The sequence below is a fragment of the Gouania willdenowi genome, chromosome 22 (genome assembly GCF_900634775.1).
Source record: "Gouania willdenowi chromosome 22, fGouWil2.1, whole genome shotgun sequence".
Lineage (NCBI taxonomy): Eukaryota > Metazoa > Chordata > Actinopteri > Blenniiformes > Gobiesocidae > Gouania > Gouania willdenowi.
Window position 1 is genome coordinate 13,130,351 of NC_041065.1, and position 24,161 is coordinate 13,154,511.

The window sequence follows — 24,161 nt, forward strand, 5'->3', positions numbered from 1 at the left end:
AACACAATCTATATAATAATAATAATAATAATAATAATAATAATAATAATAATAATAATAATGATGACTTAATTATCACTTCTGCTCAATGGCTTTTTTTCTGTATTCGTTCTGTTATTAAAAGGATATTGGCCTAGATTTTATTATTGTCTCAGAGCTACTAAATCCCTTTTTAAAAATAATAACAATAATATTAAAAATATGGATTCAATTGTTTTAAAATTATAGAAACGGCTTTGCACATTTTTAGGCATGTTGCAAAGCAATATTCAAATTGTGATTATTTACATCACATTAAAAAAATAAATAAATAAACGTCGGGAAAAACGATCCTATGCCGTTTATTAAATCGGAATAAAGAATAAATTGGACATGTCCTTAAAAATTTAATTGTTTAAGCTAGTATTGTTTATGTTGCATATTTAGGACACATTTCCTCCCTATGTTGTCAGTATATTTCTGTAAACCTGTTTTTTTTTTTTTGTTTGTTTGTTTGTTTGTTTGTTTTTGTTTTTTGTTTGTTTAACCAGGACCGTGAACGCATCTTAAATGCGCACTTATTAGCCTCAGGACGGATAAAACTATTTCACTAAATTTGTCCTTTTGTTTGCTTTATGTGCTACACCACCGTCAGAATCACAATCAGTTTTATTTAAAAACAATAAAGAATTTAGCTGGTTAGCTGGGTGGATGGTGCAAAAAAAAAAAAAAAAAAAAAAACAAGACCAAACTGGCACTAATATTAAAAAAAAAAAAAAAAATCAGTTTTTAATTTAAGTATACATTTGTGCTGTCTTTGTATTTCTGGTGTGTGTGTGTCTGTGTGTGTGTGTGTGTGTGTATTGGTGCCAGTGAATGAGGCCATGAGCTCCGTCCGTCCCTGTTAGCAGTCGGAAGCCCCAGTGATGAAAAGCCATAGCTGGTGTCAAGAACTTTTTTAGCACATCAATACAGCTGGTGGGAATAAATAGAAGCTGAGGGAAGATGAGCATGAGGGAGGAGGGGGGGAGGGGGGGGGGGTTAAAAGGCTGTGACATAAGGCTGTTTGGGTGCGAGGCCACAGGGAACCATGCTTATCTCCTGCATATACCTAACCCCTCCACAATAAAAGCCTCTGTGTGCAACCTGCACAAGTCCAACTGTGTTTCTCAACATGGAGTGTAAACTGCTGTCAATACTCAGATAGCCTTCATCTGCCAATAATGACAGGCATGCAGCCGGCATCCATATCTTATCAGCAGACCAGGTAGCGTCGTACCTGTGGGGAAGAACTGCTGCGATAAAGATAACTTTATTGCACACCTGAAAGGCCTGGGATAAGGTTTCTCTCAAAGCCAATGTGAAAACCACATTACAGGCCCTTACAGTGGGTCATTACAACAGGCCAACAGAGTTCAAGTGATCCATTGCATTTGAATGACAACACCACATCGCCTCGTCCATGCTTCCCTCCTGTGTGACCTGGTGATGATCCCTGTGGGATGGGATGCTATCTGTGCACTGATCTACTGAAGTTACAGCAGGGAACTGAAAGGCTCCCATCCATTCAACTTTCTTTCAAACTAAGTGCCCCGCACTCATTCATTTATCGCCGACTTACAAGCAAAGAAAGAGGCTCCGATATTTGATTCTCTCCCACACCTCCAGGAAGAACCAGAACCCAAATTTACACTGCAGCATAATGACATCAGAGCCACATTGATCTCTGCTCTGATCTGCCATTAGTCAAAGTGAGGAAGATGTGGGACAACTGTTAGGGTGAGTGTTTCCGTCACCAGAAACTCAAGGACGCAGGCAGCCGCAAGGTTGCATTCAACCACAGAGTGTTTTGGTGTAAAAATGAGTCATAAAATTGACTAATGGCCTACATTTCTGTCCTTTAGGAGCCAAGGAACCTGGCACCATGATTGGTGAAGGCCCAACACGTCTCGTCACTGTTGACGTCTTTTAAATACACTGCCATGCAATTGGTTCCTCTTCTCTTTACAGTTTGACAAAGATATTCCACAGTGGAAGTGACTCAGGAAAATACACAATTCCATGTTATTTCTTTGAATTGCTGCAAAATGAAGCCATCTGCATTTAAAAGTTTCAAGTCAGCATTTCCTGCTGAAATGACTGCAGTTTGTTTTGGCTAATGCATAATGATCCAAATGATTGCACAATTTTCATTATTGATTACTTTAAAAAAAAAAAAAAAAGTGACAATAACTAGACTGACTGATTTAAAAAAAAAAAAAAAATGAAAACGTGAACAAAAACTATATCAAAACATATTGATATTTAGGAAAACTAGTAAAAACAAAGCTAAAACTCATTTGGTTTTATGCATTGATGACATCAAATCAGTTTGTGTATTTACAACCATTTAAATCATCCAATATCAAGTTGACCAATGGTAAATTAATCTTTAAAAAAATGCATAAACTCTTCTTTAATCAACTATATCTGTCACTCATTTAGTTGATTAAAACTAGAATAGAACAGAAATAGTCCTGATGACTACATTCTGAATACATTCAGTTGCATTTTAGTCAAAAGACAATGACTAAAACTAAAGGAAAATTTACTGTCAAGGTGAACTCTGGATATTGCTTCCAACGTGTATAAATGAAATAAAAAAATATCAAAATATATTTAGATTTCTGCGAACTAATAAAAATTAAACTATAACTTAATCACACGGGACGAGATCCTTTCAGAACTCATGTGATCAAATCAAATGTGTCTGCGTATTTTACAAACAATCCTATATCAGGTTGATCAATGGTAATTAAATCTTTAAAAAAAAAATGCATAAACCCTTGTTCTGATGTGTGTTTTAGTCAATTATACAGTATATGGAACTCATTCAGTTGATTAAAACAAGACTTTAATGGTCCTGATGACTACATTTTGACTTAAACTAAATTGTATTTTAGCCATAGGACTATATGACCAAAACTAAATGAAATTTGGATGTTAAAAGTAACTAATAAGTGTATAAATGAAATTAAAAAAACCCCAGAATAACCAGGTCATAAGACGATGAGGACAGAGAAAGGGTTTGTCTAGACTCGACCAAATCCCGTCTCTCTCTTTTTTTTTGGTAAATCATTCTCCCACTATGAAGTCACATGTTCCTTTCACACAGCTGTCATTTTGCAGACCGTCAGTGCTAATCGTACATCTCCTGCCTCTGCTCAGGCCTGTGTCTGATATTCTGGATGCTTCCTTTGCTGTGATCAGGAGAAGGCACTTTCTGGGTCACTTCTGTCACAGTCCAAATGCCACTCGGGGGGGGGGGGCTGACCTTTCCCGTGGCTGTTGCTGGAACATTCAGCCTGCATGCAGGTTGTCACCCCTGTGGTTCCAACCACAAGCCTACACAACTCTAAGAAAGCCTTCTGTTTCCTTTCTTTTTTTTGCACTAAAGACAACCCACGTGACAACAATAAGTACCAGCTGAACTTGCATGTGTAAAAATAGATGCCGAAAGGATGGAATCTCTTGGCTTTGCTCAGGCCTGTGACAAGTCAGTCATGTGCTAGATCGGATCTCACTCAAAGGAACTCCAAACATGTTTCCTGGAGTTAACCGCAGGTGTGGTTTACGCAAGCAAGTGCCACTGTTTTTACATCGAATTACATCGATGGCACATATTAACCCATCCCACATCGGACTCAAACCCGCAGCCATCCATTTACAAGTCTGCGTCTTTACCGGTTAGGCCACCAGTATGGCTCAGTCAACACTTGATTCTACGGAAGTGGATTAGGGTCAATTTTGATTGCGAAAATTTTGGGCGAATCAAGAATAAAGTTGAAATGTCGAGAGTAAAGTTGAAATATAATGTTGAGATTAAAGTCGAAATTTTGAAAATGAACTTAAAACACAATATAGTGATAAAAGTCAACAATTTGCTGGTGAAGTCAAAACTACGGAAGCTGGCTAGGGCCAATTCACCATATGACAACAAACAGCAGACTGTGGCCGTCTACAAAATGCTGTGTATTGATGAATGTGTTAAACTATGCTTCAGAGAGATTTTATCATTTTTTTTAGCTCATAAACACAGCGTTGTAATCTTTTTAAGAACTTTGAATAGATATTGCCAAAACCTAAATCTGTTCTGAAGGAAAAACCAGTGAAGCCTTCAGTCCATCTGTGGCTATTGAGGAACTGTACGGAAACAGATTAGGGCCAGTTTTTGATGGAGACTGTTGTCATAAGGTGAACTTCCACTTTTATCACAATATTGTAATTTTAGTTTATTTGTATATATCTATCTTTGTTCTTATTAGATTCTTTTTTCTGGTTCTATTTCTATTTATGTATAGCTTCTATTCTTGTTTTGTGTATTTCATTTTATCTTCATTGCACCATTGCTCTGTGTGGCCTTCTGTTGTCTTTTTATTAAGCCGTCATGTCAGTAAATTTCCCCACTGTGGGATGAATAAAGAACTTCTATCTTCATCTATCTAAAGAATCTCTATCTATTTTTAAATTTTTCAATTTTAATTTTGACAAATTTCAACTTTATTCTCAAAATTTCAACTTTTATCTCAACATTTCGACTTTGTTCTTGATTTGCCCAAAATTCTTTTCTCCATCAAAATTCACCCTAATCTGCTTCTGTATGTTTTGTGCAGATGAGCTCTCCAAAAAAAAAAAAAAACCAAACTCCAATCCTATTAGAATATAGCGGAAAAATTAAATCACATTAAAACACACATGCAGTCAATAATTTACCCCCACTCAATTTCCAAGACACATTTTTTTTTTATTATTTAATTATCAGGTAACTGTATAGTATTGGCCTCTTTGCTCAATAAATCAAAGATTATTTGCTTGAAAAAAGGTTGAAATTGCCACTGGAAAGTTTGTTTTCATCTCCACTGTAAACACTCCGACATTTCCGTGCATTGCATTGTGGGATATGGAGTCGCGGAGACGTGTTTTTACAAAAATGCTGACAAGCAAATCCTTGTCCTTCTTGTCTAGTGAAAAACATCTGACAATGTTTCTAAGTTTATTTTTATAGCCGCTATTTCAACCTTTTTCATTTCTTTTTGGAGTAAATTATTATTATTATTATTGAACTATATTAGGCATAAGCTCTTATTTTGTCTATTAGAAATGATTGTTAGTAGCTTTAAGTGAATTTATTCTCTAACCTTTGTCAAACCATCGGCTCCTTATCTCGTCAGACATTCATTACTTTGCTTTTTTTTGAATCCCCCAACCATTTTTTCCTCATGATCCATTGTTTTTTTTTTTCAAAAAAAAAAAAAAAAACGGCATCTGATTTGTGGGCAGCACTTCCTGAAAAAAGCACATTTCTCATAATTTATGATTCCATTTTAGGCCTCAGTGATACTTCCCCAGTGCTGTTATTCCAGCCTTCTAAAAAAAGATCCCATTTAATATCGAACAGCCTGCTCTGACTACTCATGAAGAACTTTTATTTATCTCCACCGTGTGATGGAAGAGAAGATCCATAGTAAAAGCACCAAAGCGCCTGAGGCAGAAACAGGCCAGAGCTCCCTCCACATAAATAACACAGGAGCATGGAGGAAGTCCGGCTGGTGGTCTCACTCTCCGATCCTGTCCTCCTTTGCTTCTCAGTGGTCTATCTAGCTAGCAGCTTGGCTGAAGAGGGATAAAACAGCAGGATCTGAAGAGTTTGGGCCAAGATGCACATCTGAGTGGAAAGCGGACTTCCAATTGCCTGCAGGCCTCAGACCAGACAGGGCGGATGCTGTGAAGTGTGTCAAACAAATCTGACACAGGGGAGTCACAGATTTAAAAAACGAATAACTGATGTCACAATATTATAACACGGTTAAGTACATTGTTTGTTATTCCTCTCCACTGCTGCAGTTGGGAATCTTTCAGCGCTACATTTTAGAAGACAAGAGTCTCCATATCCAGGAAGTGACCTCTCCGTGCTTGGAGAACAGTCGAGTGCCCCATTGTTATGAGACGAACAATGAACCCAAAAGGGGTGAAAGACAAGGGCAAGGAAAAGGCAAAATAAAACAGTCTGGCTTCTAAATGTATCCGATGAGGACTTTTTTTTCCTTCTCTCTCTTCTATATTCGCACCAACATCATGGAAATAATCGGCTGACGCCGATGACGACCCTAGGCTTTGAAGTAAGGTTAACGTAAGCTGTATTTAGTGCACATTGTGTGCACAAAGCTAATTTATAGGAGCTGACCCAGGCTACTCTTTTGTGTTGCAGCCATCTTAGGAAACAATGGCAGGAAGGCTTGAAACTTGAGAGGAACTGAATCTGCTGTTTTTCCTCTTTTTTTTTTTTTCTTCTCCTCTGTTCTTATTCAATAGAGAATTTTCCCTCCCTGTGTAAAATAGCTCTGTTTTTGTGTCCAACAGGAGTCATAAACTGATGTCTAAGCATACCACAGCCAGGCAATAGGGCCGAGTTTAACTGGACACATGGGGACAGTTGTTTTGTAGCACATGGAGCAGGGAGGGGTTAGAGAGGAAGCCATGGCCGCCTGGCGACCCCGTGCTGACCTCCTCATGGAAGGATCAAGGCCTAGAAGAGAGCCGGCTTAGGGTTAGAGGTTTGGGGGTAACAAATCAAGCAACACTTTACTGGTATTTAACCCCCACATGCCATATCTCTCCAACTGTGTGAAGAGTGCATGACGGGTGAGCAAACTTAAGAAGCCTCACTTTTCTTTTTTAGCCATTAGGCGTTTCTCAAAATCAAACATCACAATGATATTTATTTTCTCTCATTTTTACTCAGTCAGGATCGATTTGTTCCGACAGCGAGTGAAGGGATTTCAAGCAATGAATCTTCTGTAAAAAGCAGGGAAAACCCAAACAAATTCCTACATCCATTCACTCCTGACACTCCCACGGAGAGAGAGCAGCACTTGGAAAATGATTCCTTTCTGATAAAATGCATTCCTTGGGTTTACAGCAGGTACTCCACCCTCTCACTTTCTTTCCTCTTCTCGTTTTGTGTGCAATAAAAAGTGGAACAGGACAGGGACCCCCTGTAGGCAGTGCATATCTGCCTCTAAAGACATCACTCAACTTTATGTTTGATTCTGCTTCTCCCAGCACCCCTTGTGTGTGTCCGCCGTTAATATCTGCTCCGGAAATGTAGCAGGAGTGATAGTTAAGCACCTTGAAGCAAATTTCTGATTTTAAAACCAACGCAAATGAGAAGTCGTGGGTAAACGTGTTAGGTTAGATGGGTGGAAAGAAAATTTGGTAACACTTTGCTTTAAGGCACCTATTCACCTTTAATTAGTTGATTAGCATGTAAATTAGCAACACATTGGCTCTTAATGAGTCATTATGTACTTATTAATGAATTATTCTGCAACCAGTAAGCCATTAACCAAGAGTTTTTCCTCAATAACCTCAGAATTATTGCTTAATAGTAGTAAGTAAAGAAGCTGTTGTATATGAATTACCATCTCAATGTGCGTTGCTTAGTATGGACTTTATAAGGTGGTAGTACCACAGCAATACACTGCGAGTTCAGGCAGTATTTGTTGTCAGCCTTGGGAAAACCAGAACCAGTGCTTTAATGAATGAGGTATTTATACTTTTTACTGTCTTTGTCATTTTAAAACTGAATGACTGGGAACCCATAGATGATTCCACATTTCTCCCAAACGTCTAACCCATCACTTGTTCATTTCAGTCGGTATGTGCTATAATATATTAACTAAGTGTGAAAAGGAGGCAACTTTGGATTAGGGAACATGTGTTAACTCTTAGTTAATGGCTTATAATAAGGCCATGCAGAAAAAGGCATTAATTAGTACTTAATAATGACTAATAATGAGCAAATATGTTACTAATATGCATGTTAATAACCACCAAATAATGGTTAATAGGTCTACCTTAATATAAAGTGTTACCAAAAAAGTAATATAATTAATATTTACAATTCAGTAACAAAAAACACATTCATTTATTTGCAATGATGTTATTTGATTTAATCAAAATGACAAATTCTTAAAACGTGGCATAAAACAAAGCTTTGATTCGCTGTGTGATAAAACAAACTTTACATTGTTAAAAAAAGCAAGAGAAGCTCCAATCAAATATGATCCTGTTTACTCTGCAGCAAGTGCCTGAGAGGGCACCGAGTGACGCAGGTGAGAGACAGGCATCCACCCAACAAGCTACACCCCCACACCCTACCGCACTTTTCTTATCTGGCTGTGAACCGGAGGAGGAAGGAGTGACAAAGGCCAGGGATTTGGGTGTGATAAGGGCCTTGTGTCCTGCTTTAGGCCTGGCTCACACCATCAGCGTCCATAGCGAGAGGCCATCCAAAGGCCAAGTGGTGACCACCAGCAGAAAAAGCCTCTGAGACTGCGTCTTTGCACGCAGGTACGAGTGTGACCCCGTGCTGCCACATTTGCAGGCTGCTGGTGTGTATTTACATGCAGTCGCTCTGGGGCAGTTAATGAAAGACCAAATGTTGGACACAGGCTGAAACAAAGGGTCAGCTGGAGTTCAGACACTTTTTTTTTTCCCAGCCACGGTCTCAGACTGCAGGAAAGCCAAATTGCGTCCATATCTCGGTGTCCACCCGTGCTCTGTCGAGTGTTCTACCCTTCCCAGCTTGTTATCCTCCTTTCCTCCCATTCATGTCTCCATCTCAAATTTATCTTCTTTTGCTCCACCTTCATTTTCTCTGTCGCAGAGCCCGTCCTATTGGGTGGCATGGCACAGGGTGACAATGTCTGTTGGGAAGCAGTCTTTGAGGAGGATACCCCTGTCTCGTTGACAGTCCAGCTCTTCGATAAAACCGTACCAGTATATCACCAGTCCTGGACCAAACCTGCGAGGCAAAACAAAGAGAACAAAACCAGTCTGCTGTTAGAACATCGTAGCTGTCATCTAAAGCACTAACTATGAGTTACACAGTTTCATATCTCCAATATGCTTATGGCCGTGAAAGTTTAATGTGGAAGAACTGATGAAAGTAATACAATATAAAGTTACTAAAGAGACAGAAAGATGAGACGGTACAGACATGGCTGTCATGAGATCAGGTATCATAGGTATTGTTCTTTGATCACCCTCCAGGAAACTCGTGCCGATATCTACAAATACGCAGCCAAGAGGACAGAGGCACCTTTGTCAGGGTGATATACACTTCATCACATTACAATGTCGGCGAAATAACAATAATCTTTAAAATAACAAAGCATTACATGCAGAACTCCAGAATCTGTCATCAGAAGCCTTTAGCACATCTCAGAGCAAACAGAGTTCAGCAGAAAGCCTGAGATTTAAACAAAGTGCATCTGCTGGATGATGTTGGTAACTCCGACAGTGTCCAGCTGTTTTATTCACATTACTGTGAAAGCAGAAGAAACTTTGTCCATGTTGGTGAGCACTGTGATTCCAACTGGCAATAAATCATACCTCGCCCGGCAACCAAAAAACCCAATCTCAAACTGCTTACGGATGGAGGTTTTTTTTTAGGTCATAATTTACACTATCGTTGGGACGAGTCCACGTTGACCTCAAAAATCATTTTTCTTCTCCAGTTTTAATACTTTTTTTTTTTTTTTTTTTACTTCCATTTGCAGAAATATCAATCAACATAATGAAGATTTAGGAATCTTGTAAACAGAGTTCTAGCCTGCTGTGAAAGTTTAACCATGATGTCACATTATGGCAGTGGAAGAATCATAAATTTAGAAACACTACAAGGTAGAGCTAAAACCATTCATATTTGGACAAAGTCTCAATACACCTACCATAGATTTGGAAAGACTTTAAATGCAGACTTTTTGAGAGTTTTTACAATATGACACAATACTTTCTCTCTCTCTCTCTCTATATATATATAGCATTTCTGACCAATTCTAAAGGCTTTTGAGTGCTGTTCCCTCATTATTTAATTCTTCTAAACCATATTAAAAGGTTTAGAATTACATAAAATATGTCATTTGCATTTGTTTTAGGCTCAATACCCAATATGAATATCAAAGAGCAGTCATCATCAGTAACGCAAACCATCATTAGGCTGACATAATCTAAACAAATCCTTAAAAAACAAAGTAATACGATTCACAGTAGCTTCATCGCCACTGCTAAAGAAACACCGCACTGGCAAGTTCAAAAACGACAAAATAAGACCACAGAAACTAAATACGATGGTTGAGGGAAACACACTTAACAAATCTACAATGCTTTTGAACGAGTTCAACAGTTTTTTTTTACAGTGCAGATGGATTACAGTCCAAGCATTCTACAACTTTCAAACATTAAAGAAAAACAGAGCAATGCCTGACGTGAACCCTTTAATTGTTTCTTACTTGTCGAAGAGAAAAACTCAAGGATTATTGGCCAAAAGAATAACCTGAAAGTGAATAAAGGACTGGTAACAAATCAGCTTGGTCCAGAACCTGCATATGAAAAAGGCAATGAGTTTTTATTAAGTCGTAACAATATGACAAAAAGCAAAAACAATTGTTTCTATTAGTTTCGGTTCTTGGAAAAGTGTTGTCCTTCAATTCAATGATTCTGTCTTGAAGCATTCTCTATTGTATTGAATCCATTGTGGTGGTGTAAAGAGCTAAAAATCTAAACAAACTAAATATTTCCAAAGTCTAAACATCTCACATTCGATTAATAACTGTACTAAATGAAGTGGCTGGTGAGTGAAAGTGAAGACACACCAACAACAAGTTGGAGCGGCTTTGAGGTTTCCCAATTCAAAGTAAAACCTTTTTTTTTTTTTACGTGAATTATTTATGTTTGAAATTTGCTCCTGTTTACGCATAATTTATAACACTTGTTTTGTTTGTTCAAAAACAAAACTAAAACATAACATAATAAAAACTCCTTTGTGGGTACTTAAGTACAGTAACAAAGTATTTGGTATCTGTACTTTACTTGAGAATTTTTTTTAACTCCTTATTTTTTAAAACAAATATTTGTACTTTCTACTCCTTACATTTTAAAAAAGAGCTTGTTACTTTTAAGACCTTCAAAGATGACGTCAAAAAGATGCAAAACAACAACTGCGAAGCTGCAGAAGAAGTTTGAAACACCTTATTTACAAATTGTATCTATAGAGTGCTAAATTCTCCAGGTGTTTAATGGTAACAGATTGAATTTATTTCCATGTACCAGTTTTCTACAAGTTCTTCATAAAATATATATGGAATTTGCTGGTTTAACAACAAACCCTGTTTTATTATTGAAGGGACATTTGTTTAACTTTTTCACTTATGTACATTTAGTAGCATGGAGGGATGACCCGATAAAACTTCTTCATTTCTGATATGATGCCGAAATTGCAGCCTTGCATATCGGCCAATAATGATTCGATATCAGCATTTTTTTTTAAAGCTTTAATAAAAAATGATAATTACTTATTTTGTAGTGTAGAATGTTAGTAAAGGCTTGATCAAGTGATGTTACTCAAACAGAGAACAATAGTCAACAACAGTAGGTATGAGAAAAACTGACCCATTTATTATTATTAACCATCTGGTTACATACATTTTAACCTTCAACATAATATCTACAGTATTCTACAATTGAATAAAATAAATACAAAATGAATTGCAGAAAAAAACAAAAAAAATCGGTGAATCCGATATCCGTTTTCAGGCAAATAACGGACCGATATCCGATATTGATGTCGGATCAGAACACCCCTAGTAGCATGTACTTTTTTACTTTTACTCAACTAAGGGAGCAACTTCAATACTTTTACCAGAGTCCTTTTTTTATTCAAGTATTTATAATCTTACTTGAGTACTTTTGCCACCACTGACGTTAGGTACAAAGTAGTAGAAAAACAAGAGTAGGTAAGGCTCCAGACTACCTGAATTTCTGTAGAAAAGGTGCAGAAACAATTAAAACAAAGCAGTTCTTCACTGGAAATGTCCGACGGCATTTTACTCCTCCATCCCACAAAAGAAAATAAATCATCTTCGAAGCTATTTATTAAGCCCTGAAGAGCCACCAGTGGCCTCTGTCTGCCTCATATATTTCATGTCTATTCTTTGAGCATACGCCGCCATGCACAGAGACAGGTCACAGGTTGAACTGGGTATGGAGGAGCACCTAAGCCTCCACATGAGAGACCAGATTCAGGCTAGAGCTGACAGAGCTGCAGTCCCAGACAGTCTATCCTTAGACAGTTAACAGAGCTGTGGGCTCTCTGGAGATCTGGACAGGAAGCTGGCCAAAAGGCCGCGGAGACCAGTAGATGTTCAGCTCCAAGGTGAAGTCCATAAAAAGCTGAATGTGTAATCAATCATCTCACATTGAACTTCTATTCTAATATTAACAAGGGAAATGCTAGTATTTATAGTGAGTGTAATTTACGAGATTAATATAAATACTTCACTTTACTGTGACTAGATAAAACATGAAAGAGGCCATTGTCGGCTATACACGTGCTGTATTGTGCAGACTGGCCCTGGAGGCAGTGCATGTTTTACATACAGTACTTGTATGGGGAGACACATGTTGGAGAACATATGTGGCTATAGGTGTACAGCCTTCCCTCAGGGAGGCCCTCTTGGAGCAGTACATGCTCTTACTACCCCCCCAACCCCCTCCAGCCCTGATAGTCTGCCTTTTACAGTGCGCCTGATTTACGGTGCTATCTATGAGCAAACTGGCCCAAACCAACAGCTGACAGATACACTCTGCAAGTTCACCACAGTGTCAGTATACACAGCTCTGGATCTGGATGGAGCACGAGTCCTGAAATGCTCATCATCTCCGTGGTCCACTGCCAGCTCTTAATATGGAAATGTTATGGAAGCAAAACCTAAATATTGACATTAGAGGACTTACGAAAAAAAAAAAAAAAAACAGGGTTGAGCTAGTATTTTATAAAGCCGCTCTGCTCTATGTATTTCTGTGGTGTGTTGTGCATGCTAAGGTTGAGAAAAGAAAGAGAAAAAGGGAGGCTGGTCTGCACCGAGTGGAGTGAAGAGGCAACCTTCAGAAAAGGTTAAAACTGTACATCAACTGATAAGGCAGCGGGGTGTAATACATCATGTCCCTGGTCTGTCAGGGGAGGCTGAGTACAAATTGAAACAAGCAAAATTATAAACACAGGGGAGCCATGTAACCAAGGCCTTTCCATACTGTAGAGAAAATAAGTACACGTTGAATCCTGCTTCAGATTAATACAATTTAATACTGCAGGGAGCTCTGGGTAAAAACAACCAGTGTGTGAAAATAAACAGCAACACTAGCTGGGTTTCCATTACAGATTTTCACAAAATAAAAAACGATATTTCTAAATGTCAACAAAGTATAATTGTGCTTTGAACGTGTTTCTATTGAAGGTTGTTTTGGGCAGGAGCCTCGTAACTTCCGTGAAATCTCATCCCGCGAGACTTCGCTGCAGGAAGACAGACGCTCCGTATAACACTATTCCTTTGTTGTTTCACGTCTAATGTGACACTAATCATTTTAAAGTATAATGCTAAGAAACGCCTCCTCCAGGGTTGGGGTCAATTATAATTGCGTAATTGACTATTAATTACAATTATGATGTAATTATATTTGTAATTTAAAAATCTGCTGTTGTAATCGTAATTTAACTGTAATTGAGTTCAAATAATTGACTTTGTAATTGAAATTGCCATGAAAAATCTATAAAAATGATCAATTATAAACTGGGGAACCATGTTACAGTTCTATGTACAGTTCTACACATATGTAGTTATTATTAAAATAAAGTTTCCCAACATTTTATCATTTAAAAAAATGTAAATCGATGCTTAGACTCCCACAGCATAAATATTAATACCAATATTTTCATTGATTAGGAAGCCTAATAAGGTAACCAATAAATGTAATTTTACTGTAGTAATTGAGAATGTAACTGTAATTGACTTGTTGAGGATAAAAAAATATATATAATTTAATTGTAAATGAAAAAAATGCTGGTCACTGTAAATGTAATTGAGTTGTAATTGAACATGGGTGATTAAAAACTTAATTGTAACTGACCCTACTCTTCTGTCTACACACACGTCATGTTTTCTCGGAAAGCAGTGGTCATGTGACCAGGTACGTCACGTTCTGTGATGTGTATTTGCAGAAAAGGTCTTTCTATAGCACTTTAGCCATACATTTCAATATCAAAACGTCTGAAATCCCTCTTCATGAAAGCGCAAAAACTTTTTAGTGATATTTGAGTGTTTTGATTTTTCATTGCACTATCTAGATTTTGCGCATTTTTAAGTGAAACCCAGCTACTGAGGGAGAAAGGGAAGTTGAGATAGAATCAGAAACAGCAGAGCAGCACTTTCACTTCACTGTGAAAACGTAAGAATAAATGCATCAAACTGCTTAATTGCATATTTGAAACCTGTAGTTTTCAACCTGAAGTTTGGTTTAAATGAGTATACGAGTTAGGGTTTATTACGTGGGCTGTTTCATGTCAACTGGCATGTGCTTATTACCCACACTACCTCTGTGTCCGACTCACCCATCTTCCAATAAACGCCTAACTATGTAACGAGTTGGTGAAATTGTTTGTGAAATGTAGCTAATTTTAGTGAGGAGGCCACTTGACGAGCCTGGGCGTGGATGGCGGCTGCCTGCCATGCTTTCGTTAGTGTTAATGAGCTGCTGGTGGTTGCATTTATACAGCAGGTGCCAAGCAGCTTACTACTGTGGCTTAATGAGAGCCAAGCACTCAGGAACAAAAAAGCCCTGAATGGAGAGTGAGTGAGTGTTATTAGTGCCTGTACGGCACGCACACACACACACACACACACCCACGTACACACCCACACAGCCAGGCCTGACACAGTGAATGAAATCTTTACTTCTTAAATGTCCAATGCCATATACACAAGCACAACTGAATGGAAAATGCTATTAGGAGTGCAGCGTAACAGTGACTGTAACCTTCTAAAATGTGCATGCCTTTATCATTTACTGGAAATATCAAGGTTGCAGCACTGGTCATTTTTGACAGCAGATTTTAGTCGGTCTTTTGACTCAAATGCAACTTAGTTTTAGTCAAAATTTAGTCAGAAAATAATAATTAAAGTCTAGTTTTAGTCAATTTCAAAAATTTTAGTTAATCTGTTACAATTTTAGTTAATCTGTTACATATATAGTGAACTAGAACTAGGGATTGTTAAACTTTTTGGGCTCATTTCTGAATCAAAGGACCCCCTTTGTCCGACTACAACATTTTGCTTAGAAAACTATTTAAAAAGAATCATAGAGCATAATGATGGAATGAATGAGTGATAACACACATTTTAAATGATCTCATTTTGTAAATAAGTGGAATGAAACAGTATTTAATGCAGTGGTTCTCAACCTTTTTTGGATCGTGACCCCATTTTGACATCAAGAATTTCTGGTGACTTCAGACATTTTTTTCTAGACTTAGTTTTTGATCATGCTGAAATAGATTCACAAAGTGAAAGTATAGAAATACAGTTGTTTAAGATTGTGTGTTATTTTAATAAAAAAAAAAACAACTAATTAGTGGCTCCTGAATAGATGTATTTTTATAGTTTTCATCGTTTTGGTCATATCACGCATTGGGGTGAGACCAAGAGTGACACTTTATTTGTTATCTTTTCACTCTCTCTCTCAAGTACCCCCTATAGTGCCATTGCGTACCCCCATTTGAGAAACACTGGGCTAGAATATAAAGCTTAAGTGTTTATGCATCTTTAAAAGTTTAAATTATACAATATAAGACGGTAATGTTTGTAAATACACACCAGATTTGATGTGATCAATGCTTAAGATCACATGATCATCATGGGTTCTGATTGGATTTCCTCACGTGACAGAATTATAGTTCTGTTTTTATTAGTTGACAAAACATGAATATATTTTGATATAGTTTTTGCTCATGTGTGTCTTTTTTTAAGTAGTCAGTCTAGTTATTTTCACTAAAGAAATATAATCGACGAAAACAGCCGGAAATTCTTAGTCGACAAATTGTCGATGACATATTGACCGAATAAATTAATTTGTGCTGGTGAGAAAGAATATAGGGGCTGTGCACATCTGCCACAAAACATTACGCGACATGAAGAATTACCAATAAAATCAAAATGAATCCATGCTGGACTTTAAAACCTCCCTCACTTCATTTTACATACCACGCAGAACCATTAAACAAACACCTCGGCAATGATTTAGACAGCCTAAGCCTCTACCTGAGGGTGAACTCTGTGTCTCAGAGGTCCTTCTACAAAGACCTCTTTGTTTTCAGCATCCATACGTCAGAGGTCACAAGGTAAGTCCACTAAAGCCCTGCCAAACATTACCTTTAGCAGGGGATTCTCTCTTTGCTCTGAAATGTAGCTACCAAACCTGCTCCGGGAGTTATCGGAGATGGGGTTTCAAAATTTTTAAACTCACCCTTTGACACTGAACAATTGCGCAAACTAAACACTGGAAGAAAATATGCGTTTGTAACAAATGGCACGCTCTTTTTAAGTTGACTCTGTGCAACAAGCAGCTGCCTTTAGTGTTATTTAAAGAATATAATGATAGCTGGGTGTTGAAGCTGATCACTGAACAGCTTGTGGATTTTCATGGAGCTGCAGTAGCTGCTTGTTTAGATTATAGCAGCTTAATGATGACGATGCTTGAGAAAAGTCAAGCTCTTGGCCACAAATTGGATATTTTATGTTTGACTATTAAAGGGTTTCCCCCAAAACCAAACAGGTGAATTTAACCTTGCAAAATTAATTTAAAAAAAGGTCAAATAATTGTCCTTTGCAGAAAACCATAGAGCAGTGTTTCTCAAATGAGGGTAGGCGATGGCACTAAAGGGGGTACTTGAGAAAGAGAGAAATTAACAAATCAAAGTATTAAAAAACATATTTTATAATATTTATTTTTAGTTAAAAATGATAATCAGACTAAACATTACCAGCAACTCACACACGCAACAAAACAACAAAAATATACAGAATAATAAAAACAAACAACAAAATACACAAAAAGACACCAAAAACACACACACTAAGAGAGGAGAAAAAAAAACGCACTATTAGCAGCAACACAAAAGACAAAAACAACAACAAAGACACATTAAATGAGAGAAAAACACACAACATACTACAAAATACACAAACGGAGAAATATACAAAACAACAAAAGGAGCAAACGACACTGAAAACACACAGACACACACACACAAAGAGAGAATAATTTAAATAATACCAACAACACACAAAACAAGATAAATATGTACTGAATAATTAAAAAAACAAACACAAAATACACACAATGACACAAAACACACAAAATGATGATAGAAATGATCTTGATTAAAACATTAACTGAAAATTCACTGCTCGGTCTTGGTCCCACATGAGTGGGGAGATGACTGGAAATTATAAAAAGTATAAAAATAAATCTATTCAGGAGTCAATGAATTTAATTCCACTTACTTACAAAATCAGATCCTTTAAAATGTGTGTTATCACTCATTTATTCCATCATTATGCTCTATAGCGGTTTTACCCACAGAAGTTGGACAAAGGGGGTACTTGGATTCAAAAGGAAGAGAACCACTGCTATAGAGTAATTTTGCTTTGTTAAAATAGCAACTCAACCTGTTTTCTGTTGGAAAAATGATTTTTTTAACCACTGATATGATAATATTGGTTGTTAAAATTATGTGCAGCTTTTCCAGTAAAATGTATTGACTGCAAAAGAACTGCATCACAAACAGTAGAGCATCATCACTTCCCTTACCTACACATGCTATGTAACTACAGTAAAACGGAGGAAAAAAAGAACACTTGACTGTGTAGGAGCGTATACTGTACACATGCATGTTTGTGCTGTGCAGCGTTTAAGATGGAGGCGTGAAGGTGTAAAATATGAGGATGAGAGGAGTAGGAGGTCAATGTTGGAGCTAATTTACGTTTAGTAATGCAAAGTATTAACAGCAGTATGATGAATAGAGGACTCCAGTGCAGGATTTAGTAACTATGGCAACCGCTGTCACCACTCGGCCCTTTGACCTAGCACAGTGCTTTGAAAGCCAACATGATTTAACATTTAGCTAAGAGACGCAGTGGTTCATGTTACTGTAAGAAACGCCACTTCTTGTATTAGCATTCCAGATGTGGGGAGCGACTGTGGCTGGGTAGAGATAAACAGGCATTAATGCTGTGCTGAAATAATAACAAGTGTTTTAATAAACATTGCTTTCAATAAACCATTTGAGATGTGGGATAGGAGACCCTCTGTACCTTTCGGATACCCCACAAGTAATAAATAAATCACTAATCATTACAAAAAAAAAAAAAGAAAAAAGTGTGAATTTAAATCAATCAGTGGACCATTTTAAAAATAACTACTTTGAAGTGGAAACGTGTAATCATAAATTTAAATTGAAAACAACATTTGGGAATATTTTATTCCTGTAAAAAACATTTATCATGTTCGATTTTATTTTTTATTCCATGAAAATGGCAATGTACATGTCTAATAGACTTAAAAAATAATAAAAGTGTCTTGTTTACATAGTGAAATGACACCTCACGACTTAAAAAAAAAAAGATTCCATAACAGAAATGGAGGAAAAACAACTAATACACACTACTTAAACACAGCCTTAGCTGTCATTAGAAAAAAAAGAAATCAAAGAACTTGTTTAAATTAATTAAATAGTGGGAATTTAAAATAACTACTCTTCAGATGCCTAAGGAATGGTACCCAAGACATGCGTATGACTTCAATTTTCCTTAAGAGCACATTTTCTAACACATTATATTTTCTTGCACGTCAATCCAACATGGATTTTTTATTTTGTAATTTCTCTAACAACTTTCGCCCTCAGCTTTACTACTGTATATCTACTTGGACACTCAAGTTGGTAAATCCGAGTTGCACAAGATAATGTAATATAGTTCAGAACAATACTGACCATTTGTTTATAGGATAAAAACGTCAATAAAACATTGAAATACAAGGAGCGAAAAAAAAAAAAAAAAAAAAACATGATTTAGTCCTTCTTTGAAACTGTTTGTACTCTATGTTTACCAAACATCTTCCAGCTGAATCAGGGACTCTTAATCAGTGTTTGGAACTTGTTAAGTCTCTTAACTGAGCATGTCGCCCACCGCATTAGCAGCACATACCTGAGGGACAAGTGTGCATAATACGCTCAGGTCCCTATTCAGATTTACAATGTCATGCTGCAACACGCTTTGACACATTCTGGTCTGCTTTGGATGTGAGGCAAAACTAAACAAGGTGTAGTTTGTCCTTTTGACCGACTTCTGAGCAATAAAAGCACATTGAGTACAGCAGGCAGCGAGTATTTATTCCCATTATGTAAGCTACCTGTCCCTAATGTGTGAACTAATATTGATTAAAAAAAAAAAAAAACCTTCAGTATCATTTGTAGTAAAAAAAAATTAAAAGGTCTAACATTCTAGACTAGCTTATGAGCTTTCTCAGCCATCAAACCTCCTCCCTTGAAAATGACCCTCTACATCATGAAAACGGCCTGATCTCCTCAGTTATGACACACTGAGCAGATATTCATTAACACTTGATGCTCATATTATTAAATTCTATTATAATGAACAGTGCAAATGAAATCTCTCGTGAAAGAAAAAGGATGAGTGTGCAGTAATTATCAAGTGGGAGGAATGTAAATATATTCTAAATGTATAGCTCCAAGACTTTAATTATAATCTCTTATCTTAAGGGAGAAAAATCAGATGCTTCTAATAAGCAGGTCTCTAACCCTCTAAAGTCAAACAGGGACCTGAAAGCTAATTTGAAGATTTGTTGTGCGAGTCCCTCAGGTCTTTGATAAGTCCACATGTGTATGAGAGGTGCATGGAGACAGGAAACTCCCCATGGTGGCAGGGGAGCAGGTTGGGGGCCTGTGAGGCGGTGTAGACACAGAGGACGGCATCGTCAGGGGGATACATGCTCCTTTAACCTGTTATTGTGAACTCCCAGCAGCCCTGGCCGATAATTGCCACCTGTCTCTTGGGAAACGCAGGCATAGGGACGGACATTGTGTTTGTACCACTAACTTTTGCCTCATGGAACCCTTATCCCAACTCTTCCCTTAACCTCAACGACTAATGTGTCTTCAATTTAGGACTATCCTCCATTACAGACACAGCCTTAATCAACAACAGTTTGTAGTGTAACCCTATCTGCCCTTTACTGGGGCAGCATTAGGCTGATCGGGCGCCTCTATATCTGATGTGACTAGGCCCCCCAGAAAAAAAGGGATTCTTGTTTTTATTTAACCAGGAAACCATTTGTTTTTTTAAACCTCCTTTCTAAGTAGCCTAGACAAGACAGCAGGGACACAAATAATACAGTTTCTGACTAATAAACATGTTCAATCACAAAAAATATATCACGTAAAGCAGTGGATCTCAAACTTTTTTGGCCCCTTTCTCTTATTCCTGAATACAAGTACCCCCTTTGTCCGACTACAGCATTTTGCTTATGATGGAATAAATGAGTGATAACACATTTTATTTTGTAAATAAGTAGAACGAAACGGTATTTTGTGCCTCCTGAACAGATTTATTTCCATAGTTTTTTCTCATTATCGATCATCTCACGCCTGGTGTGGGACCAAAACTGACCTTTGTATTTTTTGTTCATGTTCTGATCAAGATCATTTCCATAATCATAATTTTGATTATTATTTTATAACTAAAAATAAATATTAAAACATTTCATTTGTCAATTTTTCACTCTCTCTTTCAAGTACCCCTTGGAGTGCCATCCAAACCACACGTACCCCCATTTGAGAAACACTGATGTGAAGGATATGATAAAAAAGATAATAGCATCTGCATTACAAATATTCCACAGCTTTTTAATCAAATGTGTGTCTGAAAAGGTAATTATATGTGAATAGATGTCATATGTATAAATCACTGTACAATATATCACATACAACACCGATGTGTCCAAACAAGATACAGAATTTGCAAAACTTTGCTTTTCAAACCTAAAAAATATAAAAACAAATAAGCCTGCAGTTTCTCCAATAAAGAATATCTCATTTATTTTACAGTGGTTAAGCATTTCCTATGAATTCTATTAACATTAAAGCTTTTATAAAGTGTGTAGAAGTTTAAAAAGCATTGCACCCAGGGATTCTTCCATGGTTAAACATGCCACCTCCTCAGTCAAGGCTGAATTAAAAGTCAGAGAAAGGCAGGTGTGAATGTTTGTTTGGTAGGCCTCATGGCCTCTTCATCCACAAGCCTGCCCCAAAATTAGAGTGTGGTCTCTAATGTCTCCCTGAGAGAAAAAGAGGCCTGGCTTTCGTCCAAGTCAGCACCTTTGGAAGTGCAGTCGTGTTACCGCCACTAAATCAACATGTCAGCGCCCAACCCAATGAACTTCTTCACCTACACTTCACTGCTCAGAGCTACCCCGCACACCTAATGAATTGGTGTGAATCTCTCAAGCATGGAAGGCACAAAAAAATGAAATATTTGTTTTTCAGCTGTTACATGAAACATTCACAGCAGCCTGGATATCATCCCTTTCATTGTCCCTTCACTTAAACAGGCTATAGTTAACCAGCCTGTGCCTGGCTAAGGTATGATTGTTATCAACCTTGGCCTCGAAATCCAAAATGGAAGTGTCCCAGTTTTAGAGCTAGTTTGGAGACCAATGCAGGCAAAGGGCTACAGAAATCTGTGTGCTTACTCTGCAGTCTGTTTACATTCCAGAGGGTAATTTTAGTCCCTGGGGGCAGCAGAGCAGGGGGGCCGACATGTCGTTGGGGCTTGTCAGTGTTCGATGGGCCAGCCGGCGCAGTGGCGGCACCTGGACATCTGGGTGGAACATAAATACACACATATACACCCACAGACCGCCGACAGAAAAAAGGTTAAAACTTTTAAATTATGTTTTTTCTTTCAATTACATATTCAGAGTTAAGTTGGTGATAAAGAATTCTAAGATACGCCAACAGTTTCTAAAAATGATAACGGAATACAGAAAAGGAAGCCATATAAAAACCCAACAGAAGTACAGTTGACAGAGCTCCATTAGGTTTGGACAACATGTGATATCCCCAGTGATCCTTGTGATGATCTGGGTTGCAAATCTAATTTCGTTGTAGTTTTAAAAAATTTGCTAGGCAAACAAAAAAGACAACCCTAGCTTAAAAAAGCTAACGGCTTTTTAATGCTTGTGGGGATTGGTATTTTTATTACTCCCAGCTCGTAGTTTGCTTTCAAAGGCCAAGCAAGCAAAATGGCCGTGGGCCCTGTGATATTTGTGTGTCAAGGCACGTGTAACAGAGAAGTAGAGAGATAGAGGGAGGAAGGGAGAGAGACATTGAGAGCTTATCGAAACTAATTAGGCGAGGGATCAGGATGGAAGTTAAATACTGGGCTACATGTAATGAAAGAAGCAGAGTGGGGGACATCTAGGGGTCAGACCCACACCAAACAGCGATCCTCAGGCAATCTGGTATTGATTTTCACTCGTTTGGGGATGAAGGTGGATGAGAGGGAGGGAGCCACAGAAAGCAAGAGAGACAAGGAAAGGAAGGAGGGCAGAGTCTAAGGGTCTCATGAGTTGTCAACTTGACAGTTTAACCCCTTTTGGAGAAGAACAAACAAACAGAGGGATCTCCTGGGCTGACAGCGTTGATCTGTCATAGCGATGACACTGCAAAGCCGCACACAATGCCCACACAGGAGAGTGGAGAGGGGAGGGAAATGGGGGTAGGGTTAGTTGATATGCACTGGCACATTCTTTAAGCCAAGGGAGATAAGACTGTACTTTGCACATCTTAAAGGAAGGAGGAGGACCAACATCACAGTTTGAATGTTGTGGTCCAGACAGCTTGGACATAATTGGCCTTTCAGAAGCCATGATTGTTTGACATGCCAGGCAGAAAATGTTCCTGGAGAACTCGTTGCACTAGTATCGCCACTTCTCCACTGATTGATTTGACGCATTTAGTTGGCCACAACTGCTGAGAAAGCTGACGGTAACTGCTTGTTATATATCAAGACTAAAACCAAATGCTATGTTGAAAATTTCCCCACGCAACAAAAAGGAATGGCTTCTAAAAATCTTTTAGACAGAGGCTGGACAATCATGGAGCTAAAGGGCATGTATTGGACACACAACTGGTTAAAGTTTGCTCTACTGATGAGCTGTTAAAGCTCTACATAAGAGTCTATAAAAAGGCATTGAAAGATTATGGTATTTACAGTGTTTAAATAACCTTGGACACACACATTGGCAATCTGTGCCAGGCTTAGGCACGTTTGACAACTAAAGTCCAGATATTTTGGCTAGTGTGAGTCGCAGACTTCTGGGTCTGAGAGGTCGGCCAAAGAATGGCACTGTTGGCACGTTCACCTTTATGTTCAGTTTATGTCTCTATGGTGCTTCATTGGAAATGGATGGCCTTGATTTTGATGCTTGAATAACAAGTTCCGGAATGGGAAACTGAAATCTTAATATAGCCAAAACTTTATTCTCAAAAGGTCCTCAGGGGTCGTTTTCAAAATTGACGATGTGTGGCTAAGTCGAGACTTCAGGTAACATTCTGCTCCATTGTAAAAATAATAGATCATTCCAGTGTGAGTAGCATTTCCCATCATTCATAAATACACAAATGTCAAAGCTAACAGTCTTATCATGGGGTCTGTCAAGGCTGTCAGTCAGAGCACCTTCTTCCTCATGTCTAGAACACTTGGGTATCCATTCTACTCTTCTTCGCAGACTGCTTGATCGCTTTGTCACATTGCCAAAGGGACTGCATTAACCTCCCTAACTCTCAACACAACCTAAACACACACTAAGCCTGTCCACATCAAATTAAAGTGCCCTATTCTCCCCATTACGGCCTTGGGATGCTCCATCATGACGGATGCTACGGGGTCCCTCACTTGTCAGGATTCGTCAGACAGACAGAGAGAGTGAATATATACAGCTGACAGGTAAACTTAATGTCTTTAATTAGCCAAATTAGGCTTGTCATAAACAATTTGATAAGTGTTCAACCAACGCAAACAGAAATGCAAGCACAAGCACACAAAGGTGCACAAAAACACGCACATATACACACCAAGTCTATTAATGAGAAGGGTAATGGGAACATCAGTAGACGCTTGACTTGTCTTTTGTTTCCAGGAGGGGTGTGCCACCTTCCCTTGCTCCCA

At 38.0% G+C, this 24,161-nt stretch overlaps 1 protein-coding gene across 11 annotated transcripts in view; it reads right to left on the reverse strand.

The window, feature by feature from the left end:
* Positions 1-7,959: 7,959 nt before the first annotated feature.
* cdin1 (CDAN1 interacting nuclease 1) overlaps positions 7,960-24,161 on the reverse strand; it is a 75,849-nt gene continuing 59,647 nt past the window's right edge. For 4 of the 11 annotated variants that reach the window (XM_028439049.1, XM_028439053.1, XM_028439052.1 and 1 more), the window contains exon 12: positions 7,964-8,824. In XM_028439049.1, coding sequence (XP_028294850.1) covers positions 8,695-8,824 — 130 coding nt within the window. In that variant the 3' untranslated portion in view covers positions 7,964-8,694. Of the gene's footprint in view, positions 8,825-24,161 lie in introns of all 11 variants that reach the window. The other 7 variants (XM_028439057.1, XM_028439058.1, XM_028439056.1 and 4 more) reach the window with 4 other exon arrangements.